Consider the following 17586-nt stretch of genomic DNA (forward strand, 5'->3'; position numbering starts at 1 on the left):
TCAGGAGTCCCTATTTATGTTGTTATAATCATAAAAAACGTGTTTGCAGCTGAGTTGAACTATAATTATACTTCCCCATTTTTTGGGTGGGGGAATCACTCTTTGCTTATCCTAAATGTAATATTTGCCATATTTGGGGTTTTTTATTGTTTGGTTTTCTATGTAGCTACCCCTGATTTACCCCTATACTCTGACAGAATTGAACAATCTCTCAATATGGTCAAACACAAGCAAGTACTCTCCTGGTTTTAGTTTCTCTTGGAGATTTCTGCCCTAGAACCCTAGCCTGCTGCTTCCAAGTGCACTAGTTGTTTTTGAGGCCTGCTGCACAACTGTCGTCTTGGGAATTTCTTTTGCCTTCCTCTTATATTAAAGTCTCTGTCTCCTCGATCCCATGTCTTTGTCTCCCTGTTTATTCCCTCCTTATATTGGGGCACATTCTCCAGGAAGTTTCTAAGAAAAGGTACGTGTGGAGGTAACTTTTCTATGACCTTCCCTGTCTGAAAATGTTTTAATTTTACCCTCACATTTGATTGAAAATTCAAATACAGAATTCTAGGTTAGAAACAGCTTCCATTAAAATTTAGAAGGCGCAGACTTCCCTGATGGTCCAGTGGTTAAGATTCCACGCTTCTGGGCTTCCCTGGTGGCGCAGTGGTTGAGAATCTGCCTGCCAATGCAGGGGACATGGGTTCGAGCCCTGGTCTGGGAAGATCCCACATGGCGCGGAGCAACTGGGCCCGTGAGCCACAATTACTGAGCCTGCGCGTCTGGAGCCTGTGCTCCACAAGAAGTGAGGCCGCGATAGTGAGAGGCCCGCACACCGTGATGAAGAGTGGCCCCCACTTGCCGCAACTAGAGAAAGCCCTTGCACAGAAACGAAGACCCAACACAATCAAAAATAGATAAATAAATAAGCCTACACCTTTAAAAAAAAGAATGAGCTTGTAAAAAAAAAAGATTCCACGCTTCCAGTTCAGGGGGCATGGGTTCAATCCCTGTTCAGGGAAGTTCCACATGCTGTGCACCATGGCCAAAAAAAAAAAAGTATTGAGAAGGCATTTTGCTGTTTCTTCTTGTTTCTAGTATTAATATTGAGAAGGTTAGTGCCATTATAATAACCACTCCTTGTATGGGATCTGTCTTCTCTCTTTAAAAAAAATATATTGAAGTATAATATAAAATTACAGAAACACTTAGAAGTCATTAATGTCTAGCTCAGTGAATTATCACAAATTGAACATGCTCATGTAACCACTACCCAGTACAAGAGTTTTTTTCCCCCTAGGGTATTACCAGTACCCAGTGTCCTTTTTGACCCATCTCCTAGAGAAATGGAAATAAAAACAAATAAACAAATGGGACCTAATGAAACTTAAAAGCTTTTGCACAGCAAAGGAAACCATAAACAAGACTAAAAGACAACCCTCAGAATGGGAGAAAATATTTGCAAGCGAAGCAACTGACAAAGGATTAATCTCCACAATATACAAACAGCTCGTGCAGCTCAATATCGAAAAAACCACAGATTTAAGGCATGTGGAATCTTCCCGGACCAGGGCTCGAACTCGTGTCTCCTGCATTGGCAGGCGGATTCTTAACCACTGTGCCACCAGGGAAGCCCAGATCGTCCTTAATTTGTATTGCCAATGTCTTTGCATTTTTCTGTGATACCTCTGGGATAATTTTTGTCCTAAAATTGCTATATCAAAATGCAAAAACACTACCAAATAGCCCCTCAGAACAGTTGCATGAATTTACACTTCTACAGCAGGAATGTAATTTCTCTTACTATTTCTGCCTATTTTTCTTACTACCATTAACTATTTTTCATTATTTTTAATTTTGCCAATCAGGGAGGTGTCATTGGTACCTTGTTTTAATTTGTATTTGTTTATAAATGATATTTACTAATCTCTTATACCTTATAGTTCTTGTTTTGAATTATCTGTTTGTATCCTTTGCTCATATTTCTATTGGGATGTTCACCTTTTTCTTAATGAAGTTTAGGACCATCTTTTAACCCCATTTGTGGTATTTTTCACCAAGCAGATGTGTCAGTTTTTTCCTTTATTTTCTTCATGAGCATTTTATCTATTGTTATTTTTTTTTTATTTTTAGGTGTTCCTTTATCTATCTTGAATCTATTTGAATTATAGCTTTACTATATTTCCATATAGATAGGCTTCAGAAACTTGTCAATGAATGAAAGCAGGGTATTAATTACCTCAACTCCAAAGCCACACCATCCACTAGGCCAGGAATTCACTCTCTGTTTTATTTTTCGGAGTATGCCCATCTTAGCTCATTGGAGCTCTGTCCTAAATGATGCAATGCCAGCAATATGGAATGCTGGAAATGTGATTACACTTTCTCCCATTCACAAGGAGGTATCTTCTTTCCACAGAAATATAGATTTCAAAAGGAAATTGCCCTGTCTAATGTTAACCACAGAAAAATTAAAATCTCAAAATCTTTTCCCACCCCTCCCAACATTTTTTTATTGTGCTCACTCACTGACACCAACCATCTTCCACAGTTCCTCCAGAGTGGAACCAATGAATCCTCCTATATTCTTGCAAATTCAATATTTCTTGAATCTTTGCACTGTGACTTCCACCAAATTATAAGTCCCTCCAAGATAGTTGTCATCCCCTTCCTTTTTGGCCATGTGAGCAGCGGGACTTGGGAGGGTGACTCACTTAAATAGTTCTCCTCTGCATTTGCCTCAGGGGTACTTAGCTGATCCCACTGACCTGTCATATTCTTACTCTTTCAGAACCCAGCCTGTCTGCTCTATGAAGTCTTCTTCTGGCACATTCACCCCATAGTCCACGTCTTCTTGGACTCCACCCTACCCATGTTTTTATTATACCACGTAATCACGCTTTAATGCAGTTATTTAACAGTCTAGCACTTAAGGGCAGCCTATATACAAATGAACCTGTAATTTGACATGCGAAGATGAACAGGGCTAATTAGAGGCCTCTCCTACAAGTTTTAAATTGGGTTCTGAGAGCCTGAAACAGTTCTCGTATGACTCTCAGCACTAACTATACTTTAGAATTCACCTGAGAAGCTTAAAAAAGAAGCAGCAGCCTGGGCCCTGCCCCCAGAGATGCTGATTTAATTGGTCTGGTATGGGACCTGATCATCATGGTATTTTAAAGGCTCTCCAGTGATTCTTATGTTCAGCTGGCATTAAAAACCCCTGAGTTAGCTGAAAGTTGTGTGGATTCAGGGGCTGGGGCAGTATTACATCCATCCATATGCAAGCTAAAGCATAGGAGGTCAGATGGAAAAGAAGATCATTAACTACTGAGAGGATGTGAGCATGGCTTCAGCTGACAGCTTCTTGATTCCCATTCTTGCAAGAGCAGGTGGCTTTAGGGCTCTGAGAGAGCCCTGTAATTATTCCCTCACCACCAGCCAGTGACCACCACCTGGGTAGAGGTTATCTGGAATTTAAATTCTAGACTGTAATTATTTTACATAATATAGGAACAGTTTTTTTAAGTTCTACTGGTTTTTTCTTGCACCATTGAATGTGTCCCATGTCTTGTCCTTTGTTGGATGTTGTTGTTATGCAGAACTATATCCTAGAGTCATTCTCTCAGAAAAGATCTGAGAAAGAATTTGATACTTGGGGAGGACCTTTTATAAAGTCTGAAGACTGGAGTCTTGAGTTTTGCAACATTGTCTTCTATTTCTTTGTTTCCTCATCTTTAATTCTATTTGCTTGCATTCTGGACTTCTCTAGTAGATGAATGAGTACAGCTTTGGATCTGTCCTCCATATTTCTTAACTGAACTCTCATTTCTTTTTCATTTTCCTTTGCACTACATTCTAGATGAGCTCCTCAGCTCATTAATTTAGTCTAGTGTTGGGTCCATTTCTTTTGTTGAGTCATCTGATTAGGTTTTTTTATTTTAGCATTTGCATTTTATTTCTAATACATGTTCCTTGTAGCCTTTTTCAATTTTATGAATGCAGTTTACTTTCATATTCCTTTGTGAGATTAATGAATGTTATTATTTTATTTTGAAGTCTTATTTTATGCTATTAATAATTGTCTCCTCAGATGCTGTTTGTTGTTGTTGTTGTTTGGTACCTCTCTTTCACAATGCTGGTTTTCCTCAAAATGTCTGATTTTTGGTTATGTTGAAGATTCTGTGTTTACCTGTGTATGGTTTCCATTTCTGTCTGTCACAGCCTCCAGTGAGTATGGAGTATGGAGGCAGAGTGTGCTGCTGGGTTAGGTATATTGTTAGTTTGTCTTCTGTATGAGAGAGTATCCATCCTGCCTGGCCTCTCTGGCCCCAGGACCAGAGCTCACTGCCTTAGTTGCTCTCTTCCATTGCTCAGCACAAGCAGGGAGGAGGGAAGAAGCCATCTGGTGTGGCCACTCTGAATGCAGCTCCCCCCCAGCACTCTGGCAGTTCTCCAGAACCCCCTCCCTCCTTGTATCCATATACTCTAGACTGACTGACTGACTGACTGACTTCTTCATTCCTTCCTCCCTTCCTCCCTTCCTCCCTCTGTCCCTCCGTCCCTCCGTCCCTCCCTCCCTCCCTTCCTTCCTTCTCTCTCTCCGCCCCCCTTTCCTTTCCCTCTCTCATACACTCACTCTCTTTCTCTCTCTCTCTCCCCCTCCCTCCTTCCCTCCTTCCCTCCTTTCTTCCTTCCTTTCTTTTAATTTTTAGAGACTTTATTTGTTTAAAGCAATTTTAGGTTTACAGCAGAATTGAGAGGAAGGTACAGAGATTTCCCATATACCCCCTGCCTCCACACATGCATAGCCTCCCCCATTATCAACATCACTTGCCAGAATTATACATTTTTTACTAAAGATGAACCTGCACTGATACATCATAATCATCCAAAGTTCATAGTTTACCTTAGGGTTCGCACTTGGTGTTGTACATCTGTGGGGTTTGGACAAATGTATAATGTCATATCCATTGTCATAATATCAGAGTATTTTTACTACCCTAAAAATGGAGCCCCTTTTTTACTTTTTAGCTGTCTCTAATCTGGCTTCCATCCCAACACCCCATCTAATTATTTTTTGTTGAGGGAAGCTAGCACATCTCTATTGCTAAATCCAAAAGTTAGTCTTTAGTTCTTATCATTTTGGCTTTGCAACAGTATCAGTCAACTGATCACCCCATCAGTGAGACTCTTCTTGCCTTTTGTGAGTCCATACTGCCCTGAAGCTGCTCTTTCTTGGCCTTCCTTGCTGAACTGTATTTTCTATTCAACTTCTCATTGTTGCTATTCTTCCAGAGCTTGACCCTGGCCATCTCCTTACTCTGTGTTCTCTGATTGAAGTCTGCCATCCCCATCTGCAGCATAACATGCCCAGAAATGAACTTTCTGATCCTTCCTCACCAGTCTTCCCCACATCACTAATTGGCAAATCATGCTGCTGGTTCCAAGTCACTTCTTTCCCTTTCACACCCAACAGGCATTCCGTCACCACATCCCAGCAGTTACAGTTATCAACCTGCCCTACCTCTACTCCCCACCCTAGCCCTAACCATCACAATCTCGCCAGGACTATTTCAGTTGATTTTGGCTCCTTTACAACCCACAAAAAGTCCAGAGGAGACCTTTAAAATCATGAATTAGTTTGTATCTAACCACTTATCTCATATCTAGTGGCTCTGCATTGTATCTAAAATAAAAGCCAGGGTCCTGCATGAACTGGCCTCTGTTCACCTCGCCACCTTCACCTTACGCTACTCTCTTCTGCATTCCCATTACATGAGCCTCCTTCTGTTTCTTAGAAAGCACCAAGCTCCTTCCCACCTCATGGCATTTGCACATACTTTTCCTTCTTTCTGGAACGCTCTTCTCCTTACCCTTCACCTGTATACTTTTACCCATTGCTTTGTTTTTCCAAACAAAAACCAATTCTCTGACATCAACTGACTGTCCTACAATTCAGTTCTGACACTAACCACGTGGAATCAGTGCACACCCCACAGGTTAAGGGCTCAGTCCAACAAGACTGCTCCTACTTCAGACGTCAACCACAAATGGGTCCCAAGGCTACCCATACTTCTGCCTGGCCAAATACAAGTTTGGGTTGTTCCTGTGACCCCTCTCAGATTCAACAGTTTGCTGTTGCCTCACAGAACTCAGGAAAACACTATATTTAAAATTGCAGGTTTATTATAAAGAATACAACTCAGGAACAACCCAGTGGTTGTTCAACAACCCAGAGATGCATTGGGCAAGGTATGAGGGCAAGAGGGAGAGCACAGAGCTTCCATGCTCTTTCTGGGCATGACACGCTCCCAGCACTTTGATGTGTTCACCAACCCTGAAAGCCCCCCAAACCTTGTCATTCCACATTTTTTCAAGGTTTCATTGAGTAGGCATGATTGGTGAAATCACTGGTCATTGGTGATTGAACTCAATCTCCAGTCCCTCTACCCTCCTGTGGAGGGGAGGCGCGCTGGGGGGCTGAATGGTCTAACCCTTTAATCACATGATTAGTTTTTCTGGTGGCCAGCCCCGTCCAGAAGCTATTTAGGTCCTTCCCTCCCATGAGGGGAGAAAAGACACTCCTGAATTACATCTCCATAAACGTGTTATAAAAAATAGTTAATTCAGACTCAAAGCCACTGTCATTTTTTTATACCCTTCTGTATTATATAAATTACTTTGTGTAGAAAACTGGTAAAGATACATTTTAAAGATTTTTTAAATCAAAATTAAAAGATAGTTTCTTCCTTTTTAAGGCTGAGTAATATTCTCTGTAAAGATAAACCACAATTTGTTTATCTGCTCACCTCCTGATAGACATTTGGGTTGTTTCCAGTTTTTGACTGTTACAAATAAAGCCATTATGAACATTTGTGTAAAAAAGAGGGGAGAGGATGCTCCTATCACATAGGAGATTTCAAGGGTTTTAGGAGCCCTGTGCCAGGAATTCGGGACAAAGACCATATGTATATTTCTTACTATACCACACTCATCCTTCAAATTTCGGCACAGTGTCACTTCCTCCAAGATTCCATCAATGAACCCCCAAACTAAATTCTCTCCCTTTGTTCTACCCTCCCATGGAACTGTATTATTTTTCATCACGGTACTTATCACAGTTCTGTACTTGCGTACTATGTGTCCACAGTTAGACTCTAAGCTTCAGGAGAGCAGATACAGTGTCTCTTTTGTTTACCCCTGTATACACACACACTTTCAGCATCTAGCACAGAGTCATGCTCCAATATATGTGGAAAGTAAAGCAGACCTTCAGGAGAAGTGCAGAGCCGTGAGGGACCATAGACACCAACCTCTCTGAGGGGAAAAAAGCTCGTGGTGCTGCTGATAGGAATGCAGAGGTCGTGTGCTAACTCGGTAGCTCCAATTAGCAGGTATGTTATGTTCTTGGACCATGTGTACAGAGTGAGGTGACTCAGCTGCCAAGTACCAACCCAGTGAGGATTAGTCACCTCAGCTGATTGGTGGAAGACTGAATGACACCATCAGAATCGATCAGGGACCACAGAGTCTTGTGTAGAAAACAAGGACAGATGGTGTTCTCATCACTTCTCCCTTTTTTTGAATGTGGGAACCTTTGGAAAAGAATGCAGAACTTTGGTATCTAATGAGAACCTACTGTATAGCTCAGGGAACTCTACTCAGTGCTCTGTGGTGACCTAAATGGGAAGGAAATACAAAAAAGAGGGGATATATGTATACGCATAGCTGATTCACTTTGCTGTACAGTAGAAGCTAACACAACATTGTAAAGCAACTATACTCCAATAAAAATTAACTTTAAAAAATTAAACTTAATGTAATTTCCATTAAGCTTCCATTGAGTTCAAAGACAATAAAATAAAGGACTTTTGCTAAATATTAAAAGAAAAAAAAGAATGCAGAACTTTGGTTTTTCTGGATTTTGTTTAGGAAGTAGAAATGATGAGCTTTTAGCTGAGAATGGAGTCCTTTTCATGAGCATGAGGAAGAAAATATTTTCCCAGAGCAAGTTAACCAGGTCCAAAAGGATATACATGAAACATAAGGAGAGAAGGAAAGGTATACAGATAATCCTAAGCACTCTGAAGAATAGCTCGTAGAATACAGAAGAGAGAATTAGAGTTGAGGTGGGGGTAGAAGGGGGTAGCTCAGTGATTCAAATGAGAAAATATCAGTGTGAGATAAGTTAGAAAAGGACTCCCAGACTTGGGCACAGTGAAGAGTAAACTCTAGATCCTGATAAATCCTTGGGCCCAGTGAATAGTAAACTCTAGATCCTGATAAATCCATTAAGCCCTCTTTGTGTCTTAATGAGATGCTCTCCCAGACTCCAGTAGGAGCCTTGTGTATATAAAGAGGGAAATAATAAGACCCATTTGCTTGCTTTCTCTGAAAATCAAATGAGGTGATGCATGTGAAAGAGCTTTGTATCTGGAAGTGATGTGGTAGTGTGGTCAGGATAATGATTATTAGTAGAAGAGGGAGAGACAGACTAACACTGTGAAAATCTGTGTGACTGGAGTTAGAGGTGCCTTAGAGGATAGCATTTGGGTGAGAATAAAAAGGAGAAGCAGGGGATGTCCAATAGAGGCACTGACCAATAGGAGGGACTGTAATAGGAATTTCTGATATTGGCAAGGTATGTTTTTGTAAAACTTTTAATTATCTGAACTTCTGCTAAGGTCCTTGCCAGATTGACAGCAGACATTTTGACACATCCATGTCTTGTTGATCATTTCATTTTCCAGAAGGTGGAAGTGATATGGGGTCCTACCACTCTGGATCTAATTCAAACCAGAATGGTGAAGTGCACATCACAGGAACTTGGGAAGAAGCAGCAGTGTCTCTGTGTTTAGATTGGTTGGGAGGTCAAGGCCAGGCCAAGAAATGAATATGTAGTTTTTTTGTTTTTATTTTATTTATTTATTTATTTATTTTTATTTTTGGCTTAGACGGCTCTTAGTTGCGGTGTGCAGGCTCTCTAGTTGTGGCGTGGGCTCAGTTGTTGCAGTGCGTGGGCTTAGTTGCCTCGCGACATGTGGTTCCCCGACCAGGGATTGGACCCACGTCCCCCGCATTGGAAGGCGGATTCTTAACCACGGGGCCACCAGGGCAGTCCCGAATATGTAGTTTTAGAAAGGCTAGACTTGTAAGGACAGGAAAAGGAAAGTTCAGTACACTCTCAAAAGTATCATTCTACTTACACAATTACAGTTAAGCTGGTGAAAAACATCCCCAAACACAGAGCTCTCAGAAAATATTGTGAGTTTTCAAAGATATATACTGATACAAAAGATGGAAAGAAAGACCTAGAGTCAAGACATGGATTTCTGAGCATAGTCTCAGGAAAGTGTAAGCCTCTGATAAGCAGGGACAGGTTTAGGACAAAAAAGGACAAAGGATTCTTGTTTTTTCCTAGGTACAGAGCTGAAAAGAAGTGAAAGACCCTTAGCCTGGGGCCAGTGTCCCTGTGTTGAAAGAGAGAAATACACTTCTTTAAGAATGATCTTTGAATGCCATAGGAAAATGTTAATAATTGCAAGGCTGAGTAATGAACATATAGAGATTCACTGGATCAGTCTCTCTTCTTTTGTGTATGTTTGAAAATTTCCATGATTTTTTTAAAAAGTACATTTGTATTTAAAACTATAGAAAACAATTGATAAGAGGAACTGCAGTAAGATGAACACTGAGTCACAGCCCCACCTGTACCCAGATTAGTGGTAGGAAAAAAAAGAAGGGAGGGGTATCAGCAAGTGCCACCTTTTTTGAAATAACTAGTAAATTCTTCATTGTTGTGTTATCATTTTGTGTCAGTATGCTGTTTGTGTCTCTCAGAAAAACTGGAACAGGTGGAAGGAACTGGGTTGTTGGTGTTTCTAACAGGTCTGCATTGAAGACAGAAGCCCCTCAGGGATAAGGGGCACAGACCTTCTGAGCTGCACTGTTTCACAGTTCTGTGTTGAGGGTAGTCCAAGAGAGGCCTCTGAGTGACACCAGACTCCTTGCCTCTGAGGCCAGCCCTGTATTCAGCTGCATCAGCAGCATCCTGACCAACTCATCTGTTTCATGTTCTTCCATGTGGATTTGCTGCCACCATGTGTTTATCTATTGGAATAAAAGTACCAGAAAGCAAGCTGATGGGGGGGTGGGGGGGAAGCAGGATTATGCATAGAAACCATGAAAGACTAAGAAGGTTACTCTTCTCAGACTCCCTTACTGCTTCTTCCTATTCTCCCCACTTCTCAGTGTTGGGGTGCCCCTAAGATACTCTTCTCTATTTGTATTCATCCCCTTGATGACCTCATCCAGATTCATTACTTCAAATACCATGTATATGCTGATGACTCTCAAATGCTGTCTCCAGCCCAGACCTGGCAACCAGCCCCCAGCTTATGTATCTGCTCACGACATCTCCCCATAGCTTTCAGGTAGATGTCTCAGAACTCAACATGTCTAAAACTAAACTCTCTGCTGTCTCGCACCTGCTCCCCCCAGAGCCTTCCCTGTCCAGGTTTGATGGCAAGTTCCTCAGACCCTGACTTCTCTCTTTTATACCCTACATCCAGCCCATCAGGAAATCCTATTGCCTTGACCTTCAAGTCATGTCCAGATTCCAAAGTGCTTTTCACACCCCTGCTACCACCATCCTGGTTTGAGCCGCCCTCATTTCTCACCTAGACTCCTGTTCTTTCTATTTCTGCATTGCTACCTTAATGGTCTCCTCAGCATAAATTAAATCATGACACTTCTCTGCTCAAAAACCTGCACTGGCTCATCTCACTCAGTAAAATCCAACACCATTATAATGCCTGTAGGGCCCTCGTGATCTGCCCTCTTCTTACCTCTATGTTTTTATCCCTGGCCTAACTCCCCCCACCCCCCACTCCAGCCACACTGGCCTCCTGAGGTTCCTCAAGAAATCCCAGGCACATCCTTGTCTCAGGCTTTGCACTGGCTGACCCTGGTTGCCCAGGCGCGTTTCTGCAGACCTTCACAAGCCTCCTCCCACACATCCTCTATGTCTTAGCTCAGATGTCACCTTCTCAAGAATTAAGGCCCACCCACTCTGACCATTCTGCTTTAGAGTGCCACTGTCACTCCTGAACCTCTTTACCCTTATCATCTTTTTATCTGTGTAGTATTTACTCCCTTCTGACATGCTCTATAATTTGCTCACTTATTTTGTTTACTGTTTGCCTCCATCTGCTGAAATGTAAACTCCATGGGAAAAGTGGTCTTTTGTTCTGTTCATTGATGTATTCCATGAGCCTAGAACAGGACCTGCCTCAATAAAGTACTGATAAAAAGAAAAATGGAAACTGTCAGAAAGGAGGAAGGATCATCAGTGTCAGGACAGACGGGAGGCCCAGCAAGATAGGAACTGAAGACTCTCCACTGAGAACCTGGGGAGCTTCTCTTCTGTCAGGGGACCCACTGGAGAGGTCTGCACTCTGTGCCTCTTAGGGAAGTAATGGGCTGAGGGAGGCTTAATTTCTATTTCTGAAAGGGCAGAAGCTCAGTCCTCCTAGCACCTTAGAGGGCCTGTCACCAGCCAGCTGTGGAGGCCTGTCTTCAGCAATCTGTGCATTGAAGCTGCCTCTCGTAAAGCCAACCCCATCCTGCAAACACAGAGCTCAGCAAGAGAGTACCCAACTACAGGGGCAGAGAGCCTTGTGTCTGCTTGTAACACTCTGGAACAGTACTCTGTAACAAGCCCCTTTTACAAGTTAATGAGTGAAAATGCCAGTTTTAAAATTATTTAGCGGTTACTAAGATGTTTATTTGTTAGGCTCATTAGTCCTTTTAATCAGAAGTCAGTCATTCTCTTTGCTGTCACAGTAGCTTTTCAAACCATTCGGTGCCTGGTTTAAGAGGCATTGACTGTTGAGAGAACATTGAAATCATTTGCAGTTATAAGACCACTGGGACTTCGTCTCTCCTAATACTTTTAAGAAAGTTTTTGGCTTGAATTTAGTTGTTTTATTTTATTTAAAAAATAGGTATTTACTTTGAGTATATATTACTACATATAAATTTATTGTTCCTTATGAAAAGCTGGTTGTTACTTTGATAGTTAACTTTTCTCATTTTTTTAGGCTTTACCAGTAGATTTTTGCTAATTTGATTAAATAGCATGCTTGTTACTTGTCATAATTATCATAGGATTGTTTTTATTATTTGGGATAAGCCATGATGGACCATTCTGATAAAGGCCGGCAGGAAATCAAGGCTGTCCTCTCAGAGTACCTTGTGGAGACAGTATTGTCTAGTGGTTGGGTCGGGAAGCCCAGCTTATCAAAGTCTTCTCATACTTTGTTTCCTATGAACCAGGACATGGTTGTGATGACTCATCAGAAAGGAGCTTGGAGTTGGTATTTGGGGGATTGTTTCCCTGCCTGACATGGGGTGTGGATGACAGTGTGCTGATTCTGGGGGTTGGGATAATAACTCAGTACTTTTCTTTCTCACAGTTGTTTCCTCTCTTTGCTCCTGGTGGCTGCTGTGGTTTGGAAGATCAAACAAAGTTGTTGGGCTTCCAGACGTAGAGAGGTAAGCCTCAGTGGTTAAAGATTAATGAATCCCTGTAAGAGCTTTTTCCTTTGTATTTCCCTTAAGCAAGTCATTTTTGCTATTTAGTGATAATTGATGGACATATCTATAGAGAGAGTAATGTATGGTCAGTAGACTTCAATCAGTGCTATATAAGCTATAGTTCATTCTGTACCATATGGTTTTAACTTTCTAAAAGGAAACTAAGAATCATATTGACTTACAGGTGTCAACTTTATCCTTCCTGCCAGAAGCTGGTTCCTTAACTCAGGCTGGAGATCTGAAGGCTTAGTAGCACAGCCTTTACAGGAGCCTTTCATGAGGATGAGAGTAAAATCTCAAAAATTTCTCATTTTTCAAGGAAAGATAAATGTGTGTCTAATTAAGTATTTGCTTGAGTTTTATTTACTAATGAGAGTTGATTTATTTCCAGAGCTCCATTCCAAAAGTAATATTAATAAGTCCAGCAAATATTTATAATTGGCAAATCAAATAAATAAACTTGATGAAAAATTACAACACAAAAACTGTTTATTGCAACTTTCACTTGTGTATTTACTCTGCCTTTTAGTCATCATGTCTATTGCGTTGTTGCTAAATAGAAGTGCACTAAGATCTAGACTTTGTGCTCTTTGGTTTTCTATATAAAACTTGATCTATAGACAAGATTTAGAAGAGAACAGAAATATCTAAAATCAAAATTCACAAACGTGCAGCACTGTTCATAGAACATTAGTGTCTGTAATGGGGTTAAGATAGGCTTCAGGATATGAGCCTCTTCCTGGGGGCCGTGACACCTTTTCTGACCCATGTAAAGGTGATGTTATCATAGAGGTAGTGTTACATCCTCTTTATTATGATTTTAAAAATTCAGTGGATAACATATTCAGAGGTTATTTTTCTTTTTAATAGCTCTATTACTAAGATATTTTAAAATCTCAACAAATAGCACAGTATTCTGAAAAAATATGTTATCCAAATGTGTAATAAAAAAGTGAGAAGCCATATAAACTAGTACCAAGGAAGGAATCAAAAACTTGTCAAAATATTACTCTCTCCACAAAGGGTATTAGACCCAAGGAGTTTCAATTTGAGATGAGCTTATGGAGATAGTAATAGTCTATTCCTTCTTGGATGCTTATGAGAATTAATTATTTCCAAAATATATAAATGGTTCCAGGGTAAAGGAAAAGATGGGAAGCTTAAAAGAATCCTGCTACATTTTATGCTTAGAAACCTTGAAACCAAAACCTGAGAAAGGTAGCACCAAAAAGTAAAGACCAGTTGTATAATGACTGTACGTGCAGCAGTCTAGTTTACCAGTGTAGAAAAGGGATCATTTCATACCAGAAAACCTACTAGGATATGTTATATCAGTGGGTAAAAAAATAAAACCTAAATTTTCGGTAGTGGCCAAGTAATCATTTAGTCATTTATTGATATTAACACTCATTCCTAGTTTAAAAACAAAACTCTTAGTAAACTCAAAAATAATACCTCCTCAACACTTTGAAGAATAACCAAATAACCAACATCACCCATGATGAAAAAATATAGAGGTACCCAATAAAGTCCAGACAAGTTAGTCATATTAAGAACTGACATTTGAGCATTTCTAAATTGCAAGCACTGTTGTAAGAGGTTTTATATAGATTAGCTAATTTAATCCTCACAACAACCCTATAAAATAGTTAGTGACACTAGTCCTGTTTCACAAATAGAGGAACTGAGGCTCAGAGAAGCAAAGTAACTTACCCATCACCACACAGTTACAATAAAGACACCAAACTGGGCTTTAAACTTAGAACTTCTGTTTTCACAGACCATGTTTCTAATCACAATGTAGTCCCCATAGTCACTTACTTTTGTTCTGGGTATTCTAGACTCTGAACTAAGAGAAAGAGAAATAAGAAGTTTTGTTACTTTTGGAAAGGGAACAAAATTATTATTTTCATATAAGATGATTAAAACATCATATAGATTTACCTGCATAAAATTACTACTTAAGGGCTTCCCTGGTGGCGCAGTGGTTGAGAATCTGCCTGCCAATGCAGGGGACACGGGTTCGAGCCCTGGTCTGGGAAGATCCTACATGCCGCAGAGCAGCTGGGCCCGTGAGCCACAATTACTGAGCCTGCGCATCTGGAGCCTGTGCTCTGCAACAAGAGAGGCCGCAATAGTGAGAGGCCAGCGCACCGCGATGAAGAGTGGTCCCCACTTGCCACAACTAGAGAAAGCCCTCACACAGAAACGAAGACACAACGCAGCCATAAATAAATAAATAAATAAAATTAAAAAAAAAAAATGCCCGGATCATTTAAAAAAAAAAAAAATTACTACTTAAGTATATAAAAAATAAACAAATGAATAACATAGAAGACAAACAACCAACTGGAAAATATTTGCAGTGTACATGAAAGAAAATAAGATGAACACCTGGTAGAGAAGAGGTTTTCCCCCAAAAAAGTATGCTTATTACACAGTTGATCAACCAATAAACTAAGCTTTTACCTTTGTGACTTAAAATTTCTCTGTTACTGTGAACCTGACCATTCAAAATATATTTTATCTTTTCTAAAATATCATTCATGATTTAGCCCTCTCAGAACTGTAGAAAAGTGATTTGATATTTTTTATAACAACAAAAATAATAGCAGCTAATACTGCTTAAGTCGTTGCTACATACCAGGCCCTGTTTTAAGTGCCTTTACTCACGTTATCTCCTGCACTTGTCATAAAGGAACTAGGCTGGGAACTGGAGGCAGGTAGGCACTCTGTCTCACTGTGACTCCACACTTAGAATAGCAGAGAACCCAGAGGAGGGTTGTTGTTATATGTATTTGTTGAGTAAATGGACCAATAGCTTTGTGAGATGTAGGAATGTGATTATTGACATGTTAACACAATGTTTAATATAAAAATGCCCTTCTAAAACAGAGCCATGGTCTATCTAGCCCAAGATTCTGTCTCCCACAATAGTTCCAAGGGAGTGGTTGAAGTAGGGCCTCATTGTCTTCCACAGCATGACCTCAGAGCTTCAGTGACATGCACAGATTTCTGATATCCCTAATGATATATGATTGACCACACGCCATGTGCTAGGCACTGTGCTAGTTAAAGCATCTCATTTAATCCTACTGATACCTTTATGGGATTAAAAACCCATTTCAGAGAGGAGGGAACTGAAGCCCAGAGACTTTAAACACCTTTTTTAAAGTCACACAGCTGGAGAGTGTTGAAGCAGGTATTCATATCCAAGCCTCCCTAAATCCAGAGCCCCTAGTTGTCCCTCTGCTCTGCAAAACTTCATGGTTTTTTGTGTTTAGCTTATACCACCTCTCTGAATAAAGAGCTCTTTCAGTTCCTATCTACTGTGTAACAAAGGATAGTTTTTGTTGCTGTGTAAATACTTGGTTCAAGTTTCAGCAGGAAAAAAGAAAGCCTGGCTTTAATCTAGTAATAAAAATATGAGGAGATAGGATAATTTATTTTATGTGTTTAACAAGCAGGCATCATAGCATTATATCCATCAGTACATTAGTATGTATCTCTAACAGATAAGGACTTTTTCTTTAATATAACAATACTGTCATCACAGCCAACAAAATTAAAATGTTAATACCTGGTCCATGTCCACTTTTCCCCAGCTGTCTCAAAAATATCGTTTTGGACTTGATTTGTTTGAATCAGGGAGGATGAGGTATTTTTAATATGTAGTATTCTCTAATAAAATCCCCTCAGTACTCTTTGCATTAATGATTGCTATATTACTTATCAGCAACTTCTTCGAGAGATGCAGCAGATGGCCAGTCGTCCCTTTGCCTCTGTAAATGTTGCCTTGGAAACAGATGAAGAGCCTCCTGATCTTATTGGGGGGAGTATAAAGGTGAGATTGTATTTCAAAAGTCCCTGTAACTTAACTTATCAAAACTCATGCTTCTAAGTCTGGGGAACCAGAGAGAGCAAGAGCCTCATTCTGTTGCCTCTTATGTTATCCTCTCTCTTTCTTCTTAACAATAAGTCCACACACTGAAAGTGTCAGGTATTCTTTTGCTTTCATTTTCTAATCTTTGATTCATGTTGTTAAGCAGTCTCATATTCAGGGAATTTTAAAATGTAAATAACTTGTCTGATATTCTTGTAAGTTTTCTGTGGCGTAATACTTAAAAACTTGAAAATAGCTAAATTGAACCATTGTTCCTTGTAAGTATTTTGGGGGATTTTTTAAAAGGGGAAAAATCATGATTGACTACGAATTCTGTAGTCAAAATAAATAATTCTGACCCCCCCCACCATGATGAAGAAAATGATAAGACTTTCTCTTTTAACAAAATGATGAAATATTTCAGATACTCTTGGGAAACAGCTATATGTTCATGGAGATATGTATACACACATATATATACATATGTGTATGTATGTGTATATATATATTATATTTATATATATATATATATATATATATATATATATATATATATATATATATATATATATATATCACCTATATGTCCTAACATACTTATTAAAGCATTACTGAGCTTACAGGAAGTATGTGAGATTTCCAGGGACCGCTCTCCTTTCCCTCCTCCAAAAAAGAACAAACCATGAACCAAAACCAGAGCCATGCGTGGTCTAAAGTGGTTCTAGACTGGTAACACACCACATCTCACAGCTGAAGTAGATGTAGAGCCTGTCTGAGGGAAAACATACCCAATTCAGCCATGTAGGACTCCCATAGATCAAGACCAAGGAACCCGTGATCACCAAGGACAAAAGAGAAAAGCCATGAATAAGAGTCAGCAGAAACAACAGAATTGACATCTAATGAATATAATATAGCTCTGTATGAAATGTTTAAAGAAACGAAAGAATCATAAAGATGAGGAAGCCATGAGAGTCAAGAATGGCCAATCACACCTGAAAAAGAACCAAATGGAACTGTTAGAAATGGAAAATACAGTAGTTGAAATTTTTTAAATAATTCAGTTTACATGTTAAACAGCACATCAGACACAAGTAAGGAGAGAGCTTTTGAGC

At 39.9% G+C, this 17586-nt stretch overlaps 1 protein-coding gene across 1 annotated transcript in view; it reads left to right on the top strand.

Moving 5' to 3' along the window:
- Positions 1-17586, top strand: part of ATRN (attractin) — a 159026-nt gene that overhangs the window by 127319 nt on the left and 14121 nt on the right. Inside the window, exons 26-27 of the mRNA XM_061209629.1 lie at positions 12468-12546; positions 16325-16432. Coding sequence (XP_061065612.1) covers positions 12468-12546; positions 16325-16432 — 187 coding nt within the window. The remainder of the gene's footprint in view (positions 1-12467; positions 12547-16324; positions 16433-17586) is intronic.

Source organism: Eubalaena glacialis, chromosome 13, assembly GCF_028564815.1.
Source record: "Eubalaena glacialis isolate mEubGla1 chromosome 13, mEubGla1.1.hap2.+ XY, whole genome shotgun sequence".
Classification (NCBI taxonomy): Eukaryota; Metazoa; Chordata; class Mammalia; order Artiodactyla; family Balaenidae; genus Eubalaena; species Eubalaena glacialis.